Source organism: Ovis canadensis, chromosome 4 (assembly GCF_042477335.2).
Source record: "Ovis canadensis isolate MfBH-ARS-UI-01 breed Bighorn chromosome 4, ARS-UI_OviCan_v2, whole genome shotgun sequence".
NCBI lineage: Eukaryota > Metazoa > Chordata > Mammalia > Artiodactyla > Bovidae > Ovis > Ovis canadensis.
Genome location: NC_091248.1, coordinates 106,668,785 through 106,689,358, shown reverse-complemented (window position 1 = coordinate 106,689,358; position 20,574 = coordinate 106,668,785). Strand labels below are relative to the sequence as shown.

General features: G+C 39.5%; 1 protein-coding gene across 1 annotated transcript in view; it reads left to right on the top strand.

Moving 5' to 3' along the window:
- The window catches only part of ZNF800 (zinc finger protein 800), a 50,138-nt gene extending 30,778 nt beyond the window's left edge, over nucleotides 1-19,360 (top strand). Inside the window, exon 6 of the mRNA XM_069586929.1 lies at nucleotides 18,325-19,360. Within this exon, the coding sequence (XP_069443030.1) occupies nucleotides 18,325-18,511 (187 nt within the window). The 3' untranslated portion in view covers nucleotides 18,512-19,360. The remainder of the gene's footprint in view (nucleotides 1-18,324) is intronic.
- The last annotated feature ends 1,214 nt before the right edge of the window (nucleotides 19,361-20,574 follow it).

The window sequence follows — 20,574 nt, the reverse complement described above, 5'->3', positions numbered from 1 at the left end:
TATTATACCAGGGTGAAGCCTAAATGCATAGAACTCTTTTTACAACTCAGGTTTTGAATATTAGTTAATTCCTTCTATCTGTGGAATTATCTTGAAAAGAAATTAGCTCTGAGAAATGGAACTGTGGCTTTTAGACAGAGTTTCTTTCTAAGCTGTGCAAAAATAATATTTTTAAAAAGTTGAGACTCTTCTTGGCTATATTGATGGTTTGATAGATCTAAATTCCGAAGTACCTGGTTGTGTCTGGTAGTTTCTATTTTGGATGAGAAGAAAAAGTGAGGAATACTCCTAAGAAAAAAAAATAGCCAAATACTAGGAACATTGTGTGAACAAGTGATTGAATTATATGAAAAAAAATAACTTTCAGAGGAGAAGAGTTTTTTGTAGTATTCTTGGGGTTTTGACATATAAATTGTTAGGATCATTCTATATAAGCTTCTGTAGGAGAGTGGCCATGCCATTTTCATGCCTTTTGTTCTTCAGATTATTTACTGAATTCCTTGGAATCCAGCATTTGGACAGTCATAGATGTTTGAGACTTTCTGAGCTTCATTCTTCTTTCCTTTGATGGGCTAATGGGATTGTCTAGAGTTAGGCATGAATGCACTTAGTGAAATTTGTGAGTCATCTTCAGTATTTATATCCCCAAGTTAAACTTTCCTCACCACGTTTTCATAATTTTCCAATTTATCCTTTCTTTGCCTGGCTGTCTTGACTAACTACCTGTTGTTCCTTATAAGTGGACAAAATCACTTATTTGCCTTGAAATCTGGATACATAAAAAAACACCAGAGGAAGAAACTTTTAAAGGAGATGGTTTTGTTGCCTTTATCTGCCCTGGATCTCTTTTCAGTTTCTAACTGTATAATTGTAATGATATGAATTATTAATCTGTAAGGTTTAAGATACTTCTTTGAAGGTCATTTCTTCCTCAGACAGTTAACTGGAGCTAAAGAACACAATGTCTTCAAACCACAGATTCTGCAAGATGGAAGTGAGGCCCAGCCACCACTCAGTTTGCCAGGTCATCTGATTGCACATATGTGAATCCATGTGCACCCTTTATAAAGCATCATGCTACTCTTTTTATTGTTGCAAGCAGAGTTTTAAAATTGATCCATAGCTGGTAAAGAGAGGTTTCTTTGAGAGCATTGTTGGGATAAGAGAGAAGTGGCTCGGCCTTAGGAAAGTCTAGGAATAATCATACAGACTGGCTTCACCATGTAGATTTCAACTAAGTACTAGAGAAACCAGGAAAAAGTAATGCAACTCTAGTGCCTGGGTGTTACTCTCTTAGCAGCAGGAGTATGGCTTCTCGGCTGCTATTAGCCCTTCTCAGACTGTGCTTTTACCTTAAAAAAAAAAACAAACAACCTTTTACCTCATTTGACATCTTAGTGTGGTACATAACTGCCTCGTTACTTCTGCTGCTTGTCTTCTCTGTGTTTTTCAGCTACTTTCCCTCTCCATATAGCTTGAATTTAGCCTGCTAAAAGAGACAATCTGATTGGTTCCATTAGCTGCATTCTTGTTGGGCAAATCTCCCATGCCAGGCCTCTTTGTGGGTTGCTGGCCATACTTTGGCTGTTCCTGGAAATGTTGGTCCTGCTGTTGGTGATTGTGATAGCAGAGTCAGTGCCATAAAACATGGCCCTGGACCCAGTGAAAGGGAGTTTTTGGTGCCAGTCTTCTAAAAGAGGGATCAGTATTTCACTTTCAGAATGTTATAACCTTTCCAGTCTACATGATTTTCTTCCACTTTAAAGGTGATAGAATTGAAGGTAACCTCTGGTCTTGACTGTTTGTTAGTATAGCATCAACAATCCTTTGCATGCTGAGAAAAATGTGAGAAATGTTCTCTGATCAGCACCTGCAGTTCCTTTCCTGAACCAGTGCTGTTTCCATCTTTGGCTTTGTAGATTCAGAGACAGCCTGGAGTTTCTACTCAAAAAGAGCCATTCCACTTCCTGTAACAGCATATTAGGCTGTTCTGTCAGTTGCTGCGATTTTCCAGACACCCACAATTATGCTGCACAATTTGAGTTGGTGATTTAGTGAATCCTTAAAGTACTGCTTCTGCTCTTCTTGTATTTTCCACATTTGGGCATACTCTGCAATAGCTGCTTTATATCGTCTCATTCATTCCTTCAACGACAGGCACTACTGAGTGTCATCATGTGTCTGGCACCATTTCCTTCTGGGAAAACAGAATTGCACAGTGGTTAAAGCATGGACTTTCAAGAATCAGGCATACTGGAGTTCAAGCTATGTCTCCTTTGCTTACTAACTGTAGTTTGGGCAAGTTACTTAGTTTTCCTAAGCTTCAGTTTTTTTGTCTGTAAAATGATGGTATTAGAAACTATGGTGTATATAGGTTTGTTTTGGGAATTTATAAAAGTTTAATGACATATGTAGTATACTTAGCACAATGCCTGGCTCATGAGCTCAATAAATATATGTTAATTTGGTTACAGTGATCACTACAATTGCTGTGAGTTTGCTGCCAAAATACTTCCCAGCACTTGGCAAATAGTTTCTGTTATCTTACTTTGCCATTTGATATTTGTTGCCTTTTCGTTGGTGTTAATCCGACCGTTCAAGAAAAAGTCAGATGTAACGTCTGTGATAAAGTCAAGATGGACAGGGGTTTATTAAGTTAGAGCATATTATTTTATGGGTGGCTTATTTTTGGCAGCACCTTTTGCTACTTGTTCAAGAAATTGTTAAACTTTTTGATATAATTTTGCTTCTTTGTGATTGATATCTTACAGAACAAAGCATAATTTTTAGTAGCAAAACTCAGAACAGCTTTCAGTTTTATTATTTATTGTAAACATTAGGCTACGGGTACAAGAACATATTCTGAGTTTACAAGTAAGAATTACATCTTGTCTTTGTATCACTGATGCCTCCCAGTGTGCCTGGCATATAATTGGTGCTAAGAGAATGTTGAAGGAAGGAAAGAAAGAAAGCAGGAACATTACATCATCAGGCTTATTTTAGTCCACAATATGTCTTTGCTTAGAAGTTTATTTTCCTGTTACCTCATCTTCTAATCTATATAGCTTCTCTACCTGTGTATTTCTCTTTGTTTCTGATACTGATGGCTTCTGTTTCCTGACTCTTTTATTTGACCCTCCTAACTTCTGCTGTTGCTACTAAGTAATGGTGACAGGTTCAGTTTCATGGGAATGCTGTATTGACGGTGTACCCTAGTTCAGTTCAGTTGCTCAGTTGTGTCCGACTGTTTGCGATCCCATGAATCACAGCACACCAGGCCTCCCTGTCCATCACCAACTCCCGGAGTTCACTCAGACTCACGTCCATCGAGTCAGTGATGCCATCCAGCCATCTCATCCTCTGTCGTCCCCTTCTCCTCCTGCCCCTAATCCCTCCCAGCATCAGAGTCTTTTCCAATGAGTCAGCTCTTCCCATGAGATGGCCAAAGTACTGGAGTTTCAGCTTTAGTATCATTCCTTCCAAAGAAATCCCAGGGCTGATCTCCTTCAGAATGGATTGCTTGGATCTCCTTGCAGTCCAAGGGACTCTCATAAGTCTTCTCCAATACCACAGTTCAAAAGCATCAATTCTTCGGTGCTCAGCCTTCTTCACAGTCCAACTCTCACATCCATACATGACCACAGGAAAAACCATAGCCTTGACTAGACAGACCTTAGTCAGCAAAGTAATGTCTCTGCTTTTGAATATGCTATCTAGGTTGGTCATAACTATCCTTCCAAGGAGTAAGCGTCTTTTAATTTCGTGGCTAGTGTACCCTAAAGATAGTCTATAACCAGTTCCACACTGTATGGATATACATTTAGTGACTTGATAATTTTTTTTTTAAGATTTGCCTTTGTTTAATTCATGTCTATGGAATTCTGTGAAATGCAATTCACATTTCACTTTTATATTCCACTCCCAAATGTAAACAAAGTATACAGTTGTTGATTGCTTCTCCTTTTATTTTTGTTATCTTAGGAATTAGAATTAGTTATTTCAGTTACCCGATTCTCACATCTCTTCTTCAGAACTTTTACCTTGCTCTTAAAGCCTTCAGCCCTATTTTTCTTCCTTAATAAGAGGCAGCCTTGCCTATATCATGGCAAAAGTAGGAAACATTTCTTTATGTTCCCCTTTGGCATCACGATTATTTTTTTGTCTTTTGTCTTTGGTTCTTTGAAGGAAGATGTGTTCTTTTCCAAACCTAACACTTCTACCCTTGCCAGTCAGTCTTCCTCAAACCTTTCTCCAGCAACCCTTCTCTCTGTCCTCTCCCCATTTCTATCTTCCTTTCCCCAAACTTCTCCCCCTTGACCTACAAACATGCCCAAATTCCTTTCAATCAGTAAGTGAACTTCCCTTCCAGGCTATCTTCGGTCTAGTTACCGCCATCTGTTCCTCTTTACTTGCACTGTCAAACTTCCATTAAGTTCAGTTCTGTCGCTCAGTCATGTCCAACTCTTTGCAACCCCATGGGCTGCAGCACACCAAGCTTCCCTGTCCATCACCAACACCCGGAGCTTACTCAGACTCATGTCCATCGAGTCGGTGATGCCATCCAGCCATCTCATCCTCTGTCATCCCCTTCTCCTCCTGCTTTCAATCTTTCCCAGCATCAGAGTCTTTTCCAATGAGTTAGTTCTTCACATCAGGTGGCCAAAGTATTGGAGTTTCAGTTTCAGCATCAGTCCTTCCAATGAATATTTAGGACTGATTTCCTTTAGGATTGCCTGGTTGTATCCCCTTCCAGTCCGAGGGACTCTCAAGGGTCTTCTCCAACACCACAGTTCAAAAGCATCAATTCTTTGTCGCTCAGCTTTCTTTAGAACCCAACACTCATCCATATGTGACTACTGGAAAGACCATAGCCTTGATTAGACGGACCTTTGTCAGCAAAGTAATGTTTATCTTTTTAATATGCTGTCTAGGTTGGTCATAGCTTTTCTTCCAAGGAGCAAGCATCTTTTAATTTTATGGCTGAAGTCACCATCTGCAGTGATTTTTGAGCCCCCCAAAATAAAGTTTCTCACTGTTTCCATTGTTTCCCCATCTATTTTCCATGAAGTGATGGGATTGGATGATCTTAGTTTTCTGAATGTTGAGTTTTAAGCCAAATTTTTCATTCTCCTCTTTTACTTTCATCTAGAGGCTCTTTAGTTGTTCTTCACTTTCTGCCATAAAGGTGGTGTCATCTGCATATCTGAGGTTATTGATATTTCTCCTGGCAATCTTGATTCCAGCTTGTGTTTCTTCCAGTCCAGCGTTTCTCATGATGTGCTCTGCATAGAAGTTAAATAAGCAGGGTGACAATATATAGCCTTGACATACTCCTTTCCCGATTTGGAACCAGTCTGCAGTTCTGTTACTTCTTGACCTGCATACAGATTTCTCAAGAAGCAGGTCAGGTGGTCTGGTATTCCCATCTCTTGAAGAATTTTCCACAGTTTGTTGTGATCCATACAGTCAAAGGCTTTGGCATAGTCAATAAGCAGAAGTAGATGTTTTTCGGAAACTCTCTTGGTTTTCCGATGATCTAATGGATGTTGACAATTTGATCTCTGGTTCCTCTGCCTTTTCTAAATCCATCTTGAACATCTAGAAGTTAACAGTTCTCGTACTGTTGAAGCCTGGCCTGGAGAATTTTGAGCATTACTTTACTAGCGTGTGAGATGAGTGCAGTTGTGCAGTAGTTTGGTTTTCTAAACTTCCATTAGGCTCTCAGAATACTTTACATTAGCACTAATTTCACTACTGCAGTTGCCTATTTTGTTGTCTCCCCTCTCCATCAAACTCTCAGGAGACCTGTGCCTTGGTCATCATTGATTGTCCAGCACCTAGGGTAGTTCCTGGTACATAGTAGGCATTCAGTAAATATTTATTGAATGAATGACAATATTGAGCCATGCCTATACCCTTCATGTATGAATCATCTGTAGTTTTTTCCTACCCCTACATTTCTGTTGAAAGTTCACTTAAAGGGCATCAGTGACCACATAAATGCTAAACCTAATGCCTTTTTGCTTCCCATTTCACTTGACCTCTCTGTGACTGTTGTGAAAAGTGAAAGTTGCTCAGTAGTGTCTGACTCTTTGTGACCCCATGGACTGTACAGTTCATGGAATTCTCCAGGCCAGGATACTGGAGTGGGGAGCCTTTCTCCCCTCCAGGGGATCTTCCCAACCCAGGGATCAAACTCAGGTCTCCCGCATTGGAGACAGATTCTTTACCAGCTGAGCCACAAGGGAAGCCCCTGTGACCATTAATGCTTACAAAAATTTACGTTTCCAACATTTTCATGGTCACTTATAACTGGATCACTTTGGGCTGGTCTCAGCATGGTATTGCATCCAAAAGAAACAGACAGACTTCCAAAGCTTTGGAAAATGATGAACCTTTTTCAGTTTTACAGAAATCTTCTAAGAAGATAGAAAGGTACAGTTACATTAAGCTCAGCAGACTTCATTTAAGTTTTCTCCCATCTCTTCCCAAATCCTCATACAGCTTGGCAGCTTCACTCAACCTCCCTTCTGTAACATTTCCCCCAAAATGTGTGAACTTCCTACCAAAACGTTTTTTAAAAATATAGGTATAATCTCTTTTTAGAAATCACTTATTTACTTACTTATCTTTGCTCGCACTGGGTCTCCATCGCAGTGCTCAGACTTCTCACCACAGTGGCTTCTCTCGTTGTGGAGTGCAGGCCCTGGGCACGTGGGCTTCAGTGGTTGTAGCGCTTGGGCTCAATAGTTGTGGCACTCATGCTTTAGTTGCTAGATGCTTGTGGAATCTTCCAGGCCTAGGGATCGAACCATGTCCCCTGCCTTAGCAGGTGGATTCCTATTCACTAAACCACCAGGGAATCCCCTACCAAAATCTCTTGTCCACTTTTTTCATCATCTGGTTCTTTTCTTTTTTCTAGGAATGACTGTTCTTAACAATTTAAATCACTTGGCAGTTTACGCACATTAGCCTCTCAGCTTCTTCTAGCTCTTTTATCTTGTTCAGCATTTCAGAAGTCTAGAGGCATTCTCTTGATTTCATTTTTTTTTTTTTTTTGTCCTTATAAGTTTTCTTTGCATGATTTCACTTAATTTTAAAACTTTAGCCCAGACATCGTTTTTTTTGTTGTTGTTGAGTGTATCCTGATCTGGGTTTGGCTGGGTTTCCCTCTTGTGTATTCCTATAGTGCCCCATATACAACTAAATTGAAGTTACCTATTTGTGTCTTTAAGCATCTTAAGGACTCTGGAATGTGTGTGTGTGTTAGTCGCTCATTTGTGTCTGCAGCCTCATGGACTGTATACTGTCCATGGAATTCTCCAGGCAAGAATACTAGAGTGGGTAACTATTCCCTTCTCCAAAGGATCTTCCTTACCCAGGAATCGAATCTGAGTCTATTGCATTGCAGGCAGATTCTTCACCATCTGAGCCATCAGGGAAGCCCTGGAACATGGTGGATGCTGATAAATATTTATTGAACTAACACTTCTGTGAGTTCTGATTCTTCCTTTCTTGGTACTGACTTTTTTATTTTGTTTCTAGTCCTTTAAACTTGATCAGACTTTCCTTACTCCTTTTTCTTTTTCTTTTTTTTTTTAATACTCCTTTGCTGATTCCTCTCTCCTAAAGCATCACTTACTACTTCTGTGAAGATGACCCCAGACCTATTTTCTAATCTAGTGATTCTGATTATTAGACCATTTGTTTTCAAAGTTACATGTCAGGCATCTCCACCTGTATATTTCTCCATATCTTACTTAAAAGCAACAGAAACTCAGTAAACCAAACTTACCTTCTTTTTAAGCTTGTTCCTCCTTTGTGTGTTTCCTGTTTCAGTTATTTACACTCCTCCCTTCCTGGTGACCTGGGCTAATTAGAATCCTAGGAATTACCTTGACTTCTTTCTGTCTCTTCTGTACTTTACCTGATCAGTGGCCAGTGCCTGTCCATCCTGCCTTTGGATGTGTCTCACATTTGGCTTCTCTTTGCCATCTCCACCTTTGGTATTAATAGTTTAGTCAGGACTCCTATCTCTTACCTACACTGCTGCAGTAATCTCTTAACTGACCTCTAATCTGTCTTCCATGCTGCTGTCAGAACTATCTTCCTAAAACACAGACAGCTCTGTTGTTACTGTATGTTCACTGCTCAACTATGTTACTCATTGTCAGGTCTCAGCTTAAATTTCATTTTTAAATAAAGACAGTCTAAAATTATCTCCCTTATAGTTCTGTAGTATGTTCCTTCCCATACTGTCAGCTAATACAATTTTTAGTTATGTTTATTAATTTGTTTAGTGTGTGTCTTCCCACTGGAGAGATTTATGTAAGAGACTGGGAGAGTTGTATAGAGCCTGTGCCTAGCACAATGCTTGGGACATTAAAAAATCTTTGTTGAATGAGTGGATGAATAATAGATAGCTTATCAGTGTAGGAAAACAGGAGATAGCAAAGGCAGACAAGCTTTAGAAGCTTCCTACATTTTCCCGGACCTTGGTCTGTAGTTCTGGCTTTTCTGAAATAATAATGGGCTTCTCCCTTCTGCCATTTGCGTTTATTTCCCTAAGGATATGAGTCAACAGTTGCATTACCCCACACTCACGCTAATGCTGATATGACTGTAGTTGATTTGGGGGCTGTAGGGTGGTGGCAGCTAAGATTTGTTTACCTGTTATAAATGCATAGGTGGTGCCCTAGCCATGCAGGCAAACAGCTATTTGCTAAGTTGAGTTAACCCAGATTCTTTTTTAGCCTCTTGAGTGATTCAGGCCTTTGTACTACATGTTAATTAAAGTGTTTGTTACTTGAAGGACTAGTTGTATTATATATGAGGTATTTATTTGCCTTTTAAAGATTAAAGATTTTAATTTAGCAAACTTCTATTGGATGGAAAATGAAAAAAATTATTTTAAAATATCCAGAAACAATAAGCAAATTAAACTCCCCTTCCCCATGAAGCCTGTTCAGGTTTCAAAAGTCAAAGAATTTTATGAGTATTCTTCAGATTTTACTCTCTTAGGCTGACTGTATCCATTTTGTAGACATTTTGAGCTCCTGCTTGTGTGAGGCACTGAGTTAGGTGCTAGGTTTACAGAGAGAAGTGCAGTTGCTTTTCTCAAGTACTGTGAAAGAGGAACACATTATAAGGATACACAGAAGTGGAATTGTAAGGCACACTGGAATGGGCAAAGGCTTTTCATAATTCATCCATTCATTTTTAAGTTGAGTTTTGAGAGTTAGCTAGGCAAACTTGCCAGGTAGGTACAGAGGACATGAGACTCCATATAAACCAAGGAAAAGAATTACAGCCAAATCAAGAAAGGTCTTCTGTACCAAGTGAGTAGTTTGAATCATACTGTTAAAATAAGACTTATGGTGAGGAAATCAAGCAGAAGCCACATACACTGTATCCATAAATAATACCTTGAATTTATATATTTTGCCTAAAGTTATGATGTGGTTCTGTGTTAGTTCCTTAGTTCATATGGTTACAGACTCTCGAGAGGATAGTTTTTGTTTTGTTTTGACATTTTTTCATGTAGTAAAGTGCACATCACTCTTTCAATTACCCAGATCCAACTCACAATTTTAATCAATGGAAAAGTAGAACTGGCACCTCTTGACTTCCTCATTTTGTGCATTTTGGGTGGAGCTGACTCTTGAGAGTGAAGGTTGTGATAGGAAATAATACCAGTTACTTGCAAGAAAATACTGGAAGAGGGTGGCCAAATGTCCTGGAATAGGTATGATTTTCTCATACTTTAGAACCCTGCCCTGTTGAAAATTGTATCTAGATGCATATTAATCGTATATTTGAGCTTGTTTATCACTTTTGATAAATCTTTAGCATGTCATCACTCCTGTATTCTATCAAGAAAATATGACAACATAATTTTTTTTTGCCAAGTTACTGTTTAAAATCAGACTATAACTAAAACTAAACAAACTTTATTTTTGTTCATGTTTCCATCATCATTTTGCATATCACATAGATTTTAAGTTCTGTTTCTTCTGTGAATCTGTTTCTCGTAGCTCCAGCCCATGGTGACCTCTTCCTCTGTTGAACTCGGAACATTTATCTTTTTTCCCCCTCTTTATCCTTTGTTATTAGTGCATTATTATTTAACTAAAGGGTCCCCATGATTATACTCTAAACCCACTGAGACTCAAGACTAACAGTTTTACTCTGCAGCATGTAAGGTTATGAATGAATGGGTCATCAGGCCTGTCCCCATTTTCTGTTCTTCAGATGTCAGTGTCCTCTCTTCATGTCCTGTTTTTACTGGTCTAAAGCTTCTATTGCGCTACCCTGGGTCTGCTGGTATCTTGTGTTTATGAAGATTATGAGGATTTTTAGGAGGCTTGGGGGCCAATTTTAGGGGAATACAGGGGTGATTTTTCAGCTTTTTCCTGCCTCAGAATCCTATTAAAAAGCTTCCACAAAGATTCTACCTCTTTATAATTATTTTTAATGTTTACTCGTATCAAAATGTTTTGAGAATCTATACCTTAGAAGCAATTGTGAATGTGTGTGTGTGCATGTATATAAACGGAGGACTAGCCAGATTATTTATGTATTTGTTGGGTGTAGTTTGTGGGCTCTCATTTCCCCTACCAGGGATTGAACCCAAGCCAACAGCAGTAAAAAATCTGGAATCCTAACCACTAGGCCATCAAGGAACTCCCAGGACTAACCAGATTTTTACTTTTGGAACAGAATAAAAAGAAGGAAGACAAACTTTTATCAGGTTCACAAACATAAATTTTCTTCCCAGACTCTTGCTTACTATGCTGCTTTTGTAGCCTAATGGGAACAGAGGAGGCTGCAAAGTAAGGCTCATAGTTATTTTATTTAGCCATCTGGTATATACATTTTGTATATACCTTCTTTTGAGCCAGAATTCTGTTGAATTGTAGATGGGAACTCTAGAGATGTAGTTTAACCTCATTTTAAATGGAGAAAACTGAGGTAAGTGATTGCATGAAGTCGATGAAGAAGTCAGGAATAGAGAACAGACATCTCTTAAAGATGATTTTAGTAGATACTAATGTATACATGTTAACAAAGTTAAACAGTACAAAGAGATGTACTGTGAAAGGTAAGTTTTTTTCCTACCCTATCTCTTGGTTCTCTTATTCTCTTCCCCGAGTTAAGAAGTTAGTTTCCAGCTTTCTTGGGCTTTCATGATGTTTTATGTATATATAATCATATAAATGTGTATATTCACCTTTACCAAATGGAAGCATACTATACACACTTTTCTGGGTTTTTTTCCCATTTTGTAGCATTAAGTCTGAAAATTGTAGAACCCATATATTTTTATGCCTTGGTCCATGAACTTTCCATTTTACTGTATCAGACAACTAACTTTTGTTAATGTGGACAAAGTACTATTCTTTACTTTTAGCATATCAGATTGAGTACCTCATGTGCAACATAATGTGGTGTTTCACATTTCTTTCAGAGAGATCATGGTCACTGATTTATTTTATGATAAATATTAAAGTTAAAAAATTAGTGAAATGTGTATAATAATTATTACTGCTAGTTACCAAAAAGAGCTTATTGGGATATTTTCTTTTCTATATGAGAAAGAAATGGTAGGTGAAATTTTCAGGGAAATCATTTACTTGTAAACTTGTGTAAAAACGTGTATGGTATGGTCCAAACAATTTTATATCTCAGTGCCAGTGATAAGCAGTGGTGCTATAAATATTAAACCACAAATATTTATTTTTTAAATTTAAAAATCTCTTAACTTCATATGCTAATCACAGAAATATAGTTTTTCATTTGTTTCTTAAAACGGTTTATGTTTTATTTTTGAGATGACTCATGTTTAATATTCTTGAGATGACTCATGTCGTCTGTATAAAAATATATCCTTAATTTTGATCATTCACAGTTTTATTTTGGCTAGCTTATCCGTCAGTGCAATTATTGCTTTATTTTTCATACATTAATGGGGCCTGTTAAAACTGCTTGATTTTAGATCTTTTGGACCAAACTGTATCACAGAAGACAAATCCATTGAAAAAAAAGAAGCGTACCATACCAAGTGTCCATGATAGAATTCATAGAGGCCAAGTGTTTATATTCGATTACTAGTAATCCTGCAATCTCCCTAAAGATGGCAGTACTTTTCCACATATCATTTACTAATTCTGTTTGAAAATAGTATTGATTATAACTCCATTATTGACTGGAAAAAAGTTAATCAGACTAAAAGTGTATTTTCATAATGATACCACAGTAGTTAAAATTCAGTAGTAGTACAAATAAAATTGTATCCATGAGGTTCATAGCATTGGTTCAACTTCTGTATGTGTTATCCTTGACCATGGACACAGGGTCCTAACTGCATTCTGACTTTGGAATTCTTGATGTGATGCTGTGAACATCTTGTCAAGAATTGTGATAAGTCATGTTAGGACCTGGCTGTATATATTAGATCTTTCGCCTCTGGAGATGTCATCAGAAAACAAAAACTGACAAAACACCCCAAACAGAACAAAACCCGTAAGTAACTGCATATGCATATATTTGTGGACATGAGAAATGTTTTGGTATTTATTCTTCAGTAAAAGTTTATATGTCCAAGTTCTTGAACATTTACTTTTTGCTTAGGTGACTAATTCTTTTAATAGATGGAACAGTTACTTATTGGTGCCAGAAAAACAAAAATAAATCTTCAGCCTTCTTTGCTGTAGAAACTAAATTCACAAGGTTCACTGGAACATGGAGAAACAGTGCTATATTTTGTTCCTTTTTCCATTATTCGCATTTCAAATTAAATTTTTCTTGTATGCATGTGTTTGAAATCACATGGCATCGTAATTTGAAGATGTGAACAGCAAGACAGAGAGGGCAGGCTAGCTTCCCTGTTAGACCTCACACTTAACTTTGACATGGTCACTGCTTTCTAAAGCTGGTCCTGTTGGTTCATCTAGGGCCATTATTGATTCAACTAGCAAGATGACTAGATGCTTAAGGACTGTGTCATTCTAGCCAGTCTTATAGATAAATATTTAAGTATAATTACCACAACGATGATGATGTTTAGTTGCTAAGTCACATCTTAGCGACTGTCTATACTGTAGCCTGCCAGGCTCCTCTGTCCATGGCATTTCCCAGGCAAGAATACTGGAGTGGGTTGCCATTTCCTTCTCCAGGAGATCTTCCTGCCCCAGGGATCAAACTGTATCTCCTTGTTGGCTGGTGGGTTCTTTACCACTGAGCCACCTTTGTTGCTCATTCTTGTTTGACTCTTTGCAACTCCATGGTTTGCAGCAGGCTAGGCTTCCTTGTCCTTCACTGTCTTTCAGGGTTTGCTCAAACTCCTGTTCATTGGCGCCATCCAACTATCTCATCCTCTGTCGCCCCTTTCTCCTCTTGCCCTCTTTCCCAGTATCAGTGTCTTTTCCCATGAGTTAGCTCTTCGCATCAGGTGGCCAAAGTATTGGAGCTTCAGCATCAGTCCTTCCAGTGAATATTCAGGATTTATTTCCTTTAGCATTGACTCCTTTGATCTTGCTGTCCAAGGGGCTCTCAAGAGTTCTCCAGCACCACAATTGAAAAGCCTCAATTCTTTGGAGCTCAGCCGCCTTTATGGTGCAACTCTTAAATCCTTACATGACTACTGGAAAAACCATAGCTTTGACTATATGAACCTTTGTCTCTTGGGAAGCCCAAAATACTAGTTTTTAAGTTTGTCGTGAGATATATCAGGGACACTGACTTCTGTTTATGGTTCAGTGTAATTTCCCCCAGTAGACAAATATACATGGAAAACTAATTATAATCTGAAGATTTCTTGATGAACATTGAATCAGCTTAGTGACCATTATCTGTAAGCTCTGGTACTATGATACGTTCAGTTTTCCCATAGGAATATACTTGCCACTCAGACTAGATATTCATCAATCTTCAGAGCACCCTTTCTAGTAGACCACAATCCAGAAAGATGGCCAGCTTTCTTGATTTCTTTCTCCTTTAGCAGTTTTTCTGCATTAGAGTTTAATAAAATTGCACTAATGTATGTCAAACAGCCCAATGCCTGGTATACAATAAACAATAATAAGTGTAACTGTTGTTAAGTTCAGGTTACCTTGGTATATTTTTAATGTCAAAGACAATCTTTTGGGCCATTTCTTTGGCTTACTAATCAATCTCATCTTTCACATTTTGAGTTACTTTCATTGTTTAATTTCTTTTTCCTTTAACTCCTTAATTACATTTATCATTAGTGCTGAATCCATGAGCTAATGAATTAGGCCAATCCTTTTTGGCTCTGTATGATTCTGCTATCGTTTTGTTGTTGAAATACTGATACTTTTAAACTTTAAATTTCTTATTCCAAAATACCCCATTCCCCACATTGAAAGATAATCTTCAAGTTACTGCTCAGCTCTAGGATGTAGATAATTTTATATCTTATTTGAATAGATGATGTCAGTTGTAGGCCTTTCCACCTCATCAGTTTATCTTCATTTCAGCTCTGCTTAAATTCTTTTTCATAAAGTTATTTTGAAAGTGGTCTGAATTCTTAGAATAGTAGGATGACCATGGGAATTGGGAGGCATGGTTGGACAATCTAGGGGTAGAGGTACAATGGTGGTAAACTCAACAGTCAACAATGACATTACAGATCTGGCAAATATAGACTTGAAAAATCAAATTTTGTGTGTGAAAATGAGTACAGAAAGGAATAATTGAGGTCAGTTGATCTGTCACTGCAGCAGCAGTTGTCAGCTTTTTCCTCTCCATCATTCTGGGGATAAGTTATTCTTTTAAAAATGGCAAAATAGGTTTAGAGAGATTGGAGAAATTGCCACAGTTCTTTGTAATGTTTGTAAAAATACAGATTATAGTGCATTTTTGAAGCTGGTGGTCTCATGATAATACACATTTTAGGACAGTCATAAATAGAAAACATTGCAGGAATTCATTTAAAAAAATGGATAGGTCATTTCAGACTGCAGTTAATCAGGGAAAACTTATTAGAATGGCTGAGGGTCTTGAGCATTTGAATACATGAGAGGAGGGAGAGAACATTGTATGTTAGGGGAGTGGAGAGTCGAGTGGTTTGATGCGAAGTTTCTTAAATATGGTCCATGAAAGGGAATTGAGGCACTGCTTGTCAAATGATATCATTTACTCCAGAGTTAATGAGCCCCATGCCATTTCCATTCATCATGTAACTGGATAAAACTGTTGATGTTTCTTGGTACATCAGGCTTCACATTTTCATGTGCTCTCTCATGTCATCACAAATTCCATTTTAGGACTCTTTGGAAACTGGAAAGGCTGTCAACATCTTCAAAATAATCTCTCTCCCCTACTGTCTGATAACTACTCAAATGGCAGAAAAAGTTTGATAGCACTCTGAGGTCAGATGTGCACCTGTGACGTCAGGCATGCATCATGGTTTTCCTTCTCTGATGAGGAAGGGATAGCCACATGTCATTGTGCTTCATTATTCCATGTCAGCAGCTGTTACCACCTTTCTAAGAGGTATTGCCAAGAGATGGGAACAGAATATGAAGTTTTTCTCTGCTAGACAGAAATGTGCTGCCTTTCCAGAGGTCTTAATTGAAATTGAAGGCAGAGGAAATAATGGGACTTGACTTTGGCTTGAAACTCTGGGAGGAATTTAGTGTTCTAGTATACAGGCTGCCTTAATCTGACAAAGCATTCTATGGAATTCGGCTTTGGTTCGTGTACCTTTGTGAGTCAAGGAATTCAACACTTATGGCCATGGAGAATAAAGTTACAATTGATTATCAAAGGTTATCTATGTGTTACTATGTCAAAGACCATATTAGAATTTCAAATCAAGCCAGTTTTTACTGAGATTTACTATTGAGCTGTTAAAATTTTTAAATTTCATTCAGGAAGTCCCTATTTTTCCTGTAAGAAAGGATGAAGGAGGGATTCCTTTCTTTGTAAATATTGCTTTTTGTATATTGCTTATGTTCAGGAAATCAGTTTCTAGTGCAGTGAAGTATATGGTGCCTGTATGCATTTCTGTGCATGTTTCTGGAAGACAAAGTCCATGTCTAATCAGAATCTCACTAGTCTTTGACTCCCCTGAAAGGTTAAGAACTAATAACTTCGCTAGTGTGGAAACAATGGGATGCTCTGGATGAATCTGAGCAAAGGAATGACAGGAAATTAGAAAGCTCATCTGAAGAATAATGAGATGAAAAGCTTTGGCAGGACTGAATGGTGATTTAGGGATTCAGATTAGCCTTAGGGTTGGAGTTTTCTGAATAATCTGAAAGTAATTTTCTAGATAGAGCTTTTCAAAGGAAGGAATCTCAAGTTATCTTTTTTTTTTTGGTCTGAGCACAGTGCTTAAGACAGACATTCAAAAATGCTGAATTGAAATTGCTGTACAACACACCAAATGAAAGTTGGATGATAGCATCAGAAATAAATGTTCTTATGTCTTCTCTGCATTTAATCCTGCTGTTATCATTTGGTGTAAAATAAGGATTTTGGAGAGACACTGCTTTATAAAAAGTTCATACACACTTTTTGTTCAGCGGTTGGTTAACAAAAATTTTTGGCCACAGTATTTATTCTTTCTGTATGTTTTATTTCTGATAATTTTTTTTAATTTTACAAAAATGAATGTCTCTAGACATGATTGTTTTATCCCATACCTACCTACAGAGGGAAGGAAACTTGCAGGGTGGTGTGGTTGATTAGATCATCCTCTGGTTAAGCAACATTCCAGTAAACATCTAAGCTTGGATTTATGAAAATCCAAAATTACAGGAAAATTAAGGAAAATCTCACAATTCCGAGGTCCCTTTGGCCTAAAATATCATTGGAATTTATGTGTCAATGGATCTTCTATCAGTTCAATAACAAAGCCTTATATCAGCCGAAAGATTCCCTTGGTGTTAGTTAATAAGTGCTAAAAACTTAAATTTGTTATGACTGGAAGACCAAGATATAAGGTTTTGACTAGTTTATTGTAATACTTAAGTTTTGCTCCCACTAAGTTCCTTCAAGTTGAAGAGCAAATTATTGAATACATTGTTTAAAAATTGGTATTATCTAAAGCATTTGTTCCAAAAGTGTGGTAACTTTTTTTTTCTTCAGCAAACCTTGTGTTCCCAAGTCTGTGGAGATTACAAATCAAATTAGGTTCATTAGAAGCTCAGAAAGTCTTTTTTCACCTGAAGTAGGAATACTTAATAGAGTAAAGGTATAACTTCACAGAAGACAGTGGTTTTGATTCACTGCATAATGTTTAAGGCATAAACTGCTGAAATATTGTGATTTACCCAGAACTTTTGAGGAGGATAAATTACTTCTGTGGAAATCATTCATTCATTCTTAAAATCTTTTGATGTCCATCACTTTGCTACACAATGTAAAACATAATTTTGAATTGTTAGAAAGAATGGGTACATAAGAATAGACTAAGTGCCTTTTATTAGGTTACTTGAATTTTATAAAGATACAATTTGGGAAATACGTAGAGATTACCTGTAGCCTCATCACCTGAAGATAACCACTTAACAGTTTGGAGTGCTTTCATTATTTTATACATGTATGGTGTGTCGTGTATGTATCCACATGTACACACATATGTATACACCCATTCCCACACACCACAAATGAGGATTAAGCTATTTTTAAAATTCTATCTAGTATACCTTTCCATATGAATAGATACTATATCCCGGTATTCTTTTAATAACAGGTTAGTATCAACTCTTAGAGATGGCTGGATGGCATCACTGACTCGATAGACGTGAGTCTGAGTGAACTTCGGGAGTTGGTGATGGACAGGGAGGCCTGGCGTGCTGCATTCATGGGGTCACAAAGAGTCGGACATGACTGAGCGACTGAACTGAACTGAACTGAATCAGCTCTTAAGACTTTAATCTTACCGTTGGTTATAGGATAGTCCCAGTTTTTCTTTAAATTGCTGTTTCATTTTGCCTGTTTTGTGCTGTTATAGATACTGCAGTGAATACCCCGTATGAAAGTTTTGCATGTATTCATAATTATTCCTTAAGGGAAAACTCTGGGTCAAAAGAATGTAAGGGTTTTGATACGTTTTCCTAAATAGCTAAGAACATGTTTAATGACACTTCAGTTGGATGCTGCCTTCCCCTGATGAACACAGGTTTATCTCCTGTGTCTACGACAAACAACCTGTTGGGCGGAAATGGCATCGCGCTGAGTTGGGGTTGGCGGCTCCTTGTATTAGCGGGGAGGCGCCGGCGCGTTCGGCCTGTTTCTAACCGGCGTGTCTTTGTCTTTCTCCCTGGGGATCGCTGCCGCCCGTGCGGGCCGAAGCCTCGGGAAGCCGTCGCCCCGCAGCGCCGCCGCCCTGCGCCCGGCCGCCCCGGGGAGCCGCTGCCCGCCCGCGGGCGCCGTCACCACGCGCCAGGCCGCCGCCAGCTGCCGCGCCAAGCTCCGCGGCGGCGCTGCCCGGGAGCGCCAGCACGCCGCCCGCGGCCTCGGGAAGCCCGCGGCCCCGTGAGCGCCGCCGCCCGGCCGCGCCCCGCGCAGCCCAGTACCTCAGGCCTCGCCCGTCGCGCCTCTCCTCCCGCCGCACCCGCCGGAGCTCTCAAGTCCACTCGGGCGTCGGCGATCTCCCCGGGGGCCTCAGCTGCCGCCGCCCTGCCGTCACTCCGCGCTTTACCGACCTCTGTCCCACGCAGCCCCTCAGGAGGACCGTGTGCCTTAGGGCTGGCGGGTGCGAGGACTTCCTCATCCCGTCTGCCATAATCCGGGCTTCTTTGAGAATCTTGCCACCAGAGAGTACCATCCTCTTCCCTCCTAATTTGTCGAGTTCCTAGTCCTTTCCCTTCATTATTAGTTGTTCAAAGACTAGCTCCCATTTTAATCTTCTTTACCTCATATCCCATCATCACAGGCTGGTGACCCGCGCTGTCCAGAGTCGTGTGACCCATACTGTGGTTAAACTTGAATTCCAACCTCCTGTCCCCTCCTGTAACTTCATACCCAATGACCATTTGTTTCTCTCCGAATCAGCCCTTGCTCCCAGGTTCTAATTTGCCATCCCAGGGCATCCTCTACTGGGTTTGCACCGAGGTTGGTGCGTCTCCTGGGCTGCTTAGTCTGACTGAGCAGAGTCGGGGTGAGACGCCAGACTCCTCCAACGAGCAGCTTCGGTCTGCGTACTCCTCAGCAGCCTGACGGAAACTTTCTTAGAACCGTGCTACATGAGCCTAAGGCTCTTCTTGCCCAACCTCCCTCTCTTTTTCTAGGTGTCACACTTGCATTATGGTATGAAGACCGCCCTGCTCCTGATTCTTTTCCTCTTTGCTTCACAGATGTCCCCTCAATAAAAGTCTGCTAAGTTAAACCCTGCCTCCGTGTCTGCTTCTAGAAGTGGTGGTGGTTATTCAGGCACTAGGTCGTGTCTGACTGACTCTGACCCCAGGGACTGCAGCATGTCAGGCTTCCATATCCTTCCCTGTCTACCAGAGTTTGCTCAAACTCATCCATTGAGTCTGTGGTGCCATCCAACCATCTCATCCTCTGTCACCCTTCACCTCCTTCCCTCAATCTTTCCCACCTTCTAGGAGGACCTGAAGGAGGACCTGAGCTAACACCTTATCAGTCATTCCACTCTGATCACCATCTTCCTATCAGCCTGGATCCCTTGTTCACTGACAATTCATTAACTTCATTTTCCTCACTGTTTATCAGTCCTTGTCACTTTCTCGTCTAGCCTAGATCCTGTGACCCATCACTATTATCATCCTTGAAACTTCAATTTTTTTCAATTTACTTTCCTGGTAAAATCTCAACTCTGAATGAACCTTACTGTCTGCCTTCCATTGGCCTGACTGGGACAGCTGGACATCTTCTTTAAGGAAATCACAGTTTTACTTTGAATCCTTCTTCTCAGACCTCAGATTGGTGCTATTGTTCCTACTATAGTCTCAGTTTCCCACTTCTGTTTATACCTTTTCATCTCTCCTTAAAATTTCCCAATCTCCTCCTCCCTGTTTACTTTAAATTTCCCTTGAAAAATAGATGTTACATACAAACTTTATCTTCCCAGCACAAGACCCTCTACTCCCAACCCAGCTGCCTTGGTAACCACCAACTTCCTTTTTGTGACTATGAAGGACGTTTCAAAGGCCAGCTCCTCCTCTTGGACTTTGGATCTCAACCCTTCCTGCCTTTACAAGGACTTTTTCCCTTAGCCTTTCCCTTTTCTTCCGTGATGTCAATTTCTGTCTTGAATGAATCGTTCTCATGAGCCTGTAAACAGGCTCCAGTATTCTTAACTAAACCTTCCCTCAGGCACATCTTTTCCATCTATTAGCCATTTCTCAGCTCTCCTTCATGACCAAACTTCTTAAAGGAATTATCCTATAGATTGTCTTCATTTTCTTATCTTCTGTTCACTTTCAGTGTGACACCCCCACCCCCACTCCTGAAAGTGCCCAGTTAAAGCTGCCACCCACTTCCATATTGTTCAGTTGTTAAGTCATGTCTGACTCTCTGTGACCCTATGGACTGAAGTAGCCAGGCTTCCCTGTCCTTCACCATCTCCCGGAGTTGCCA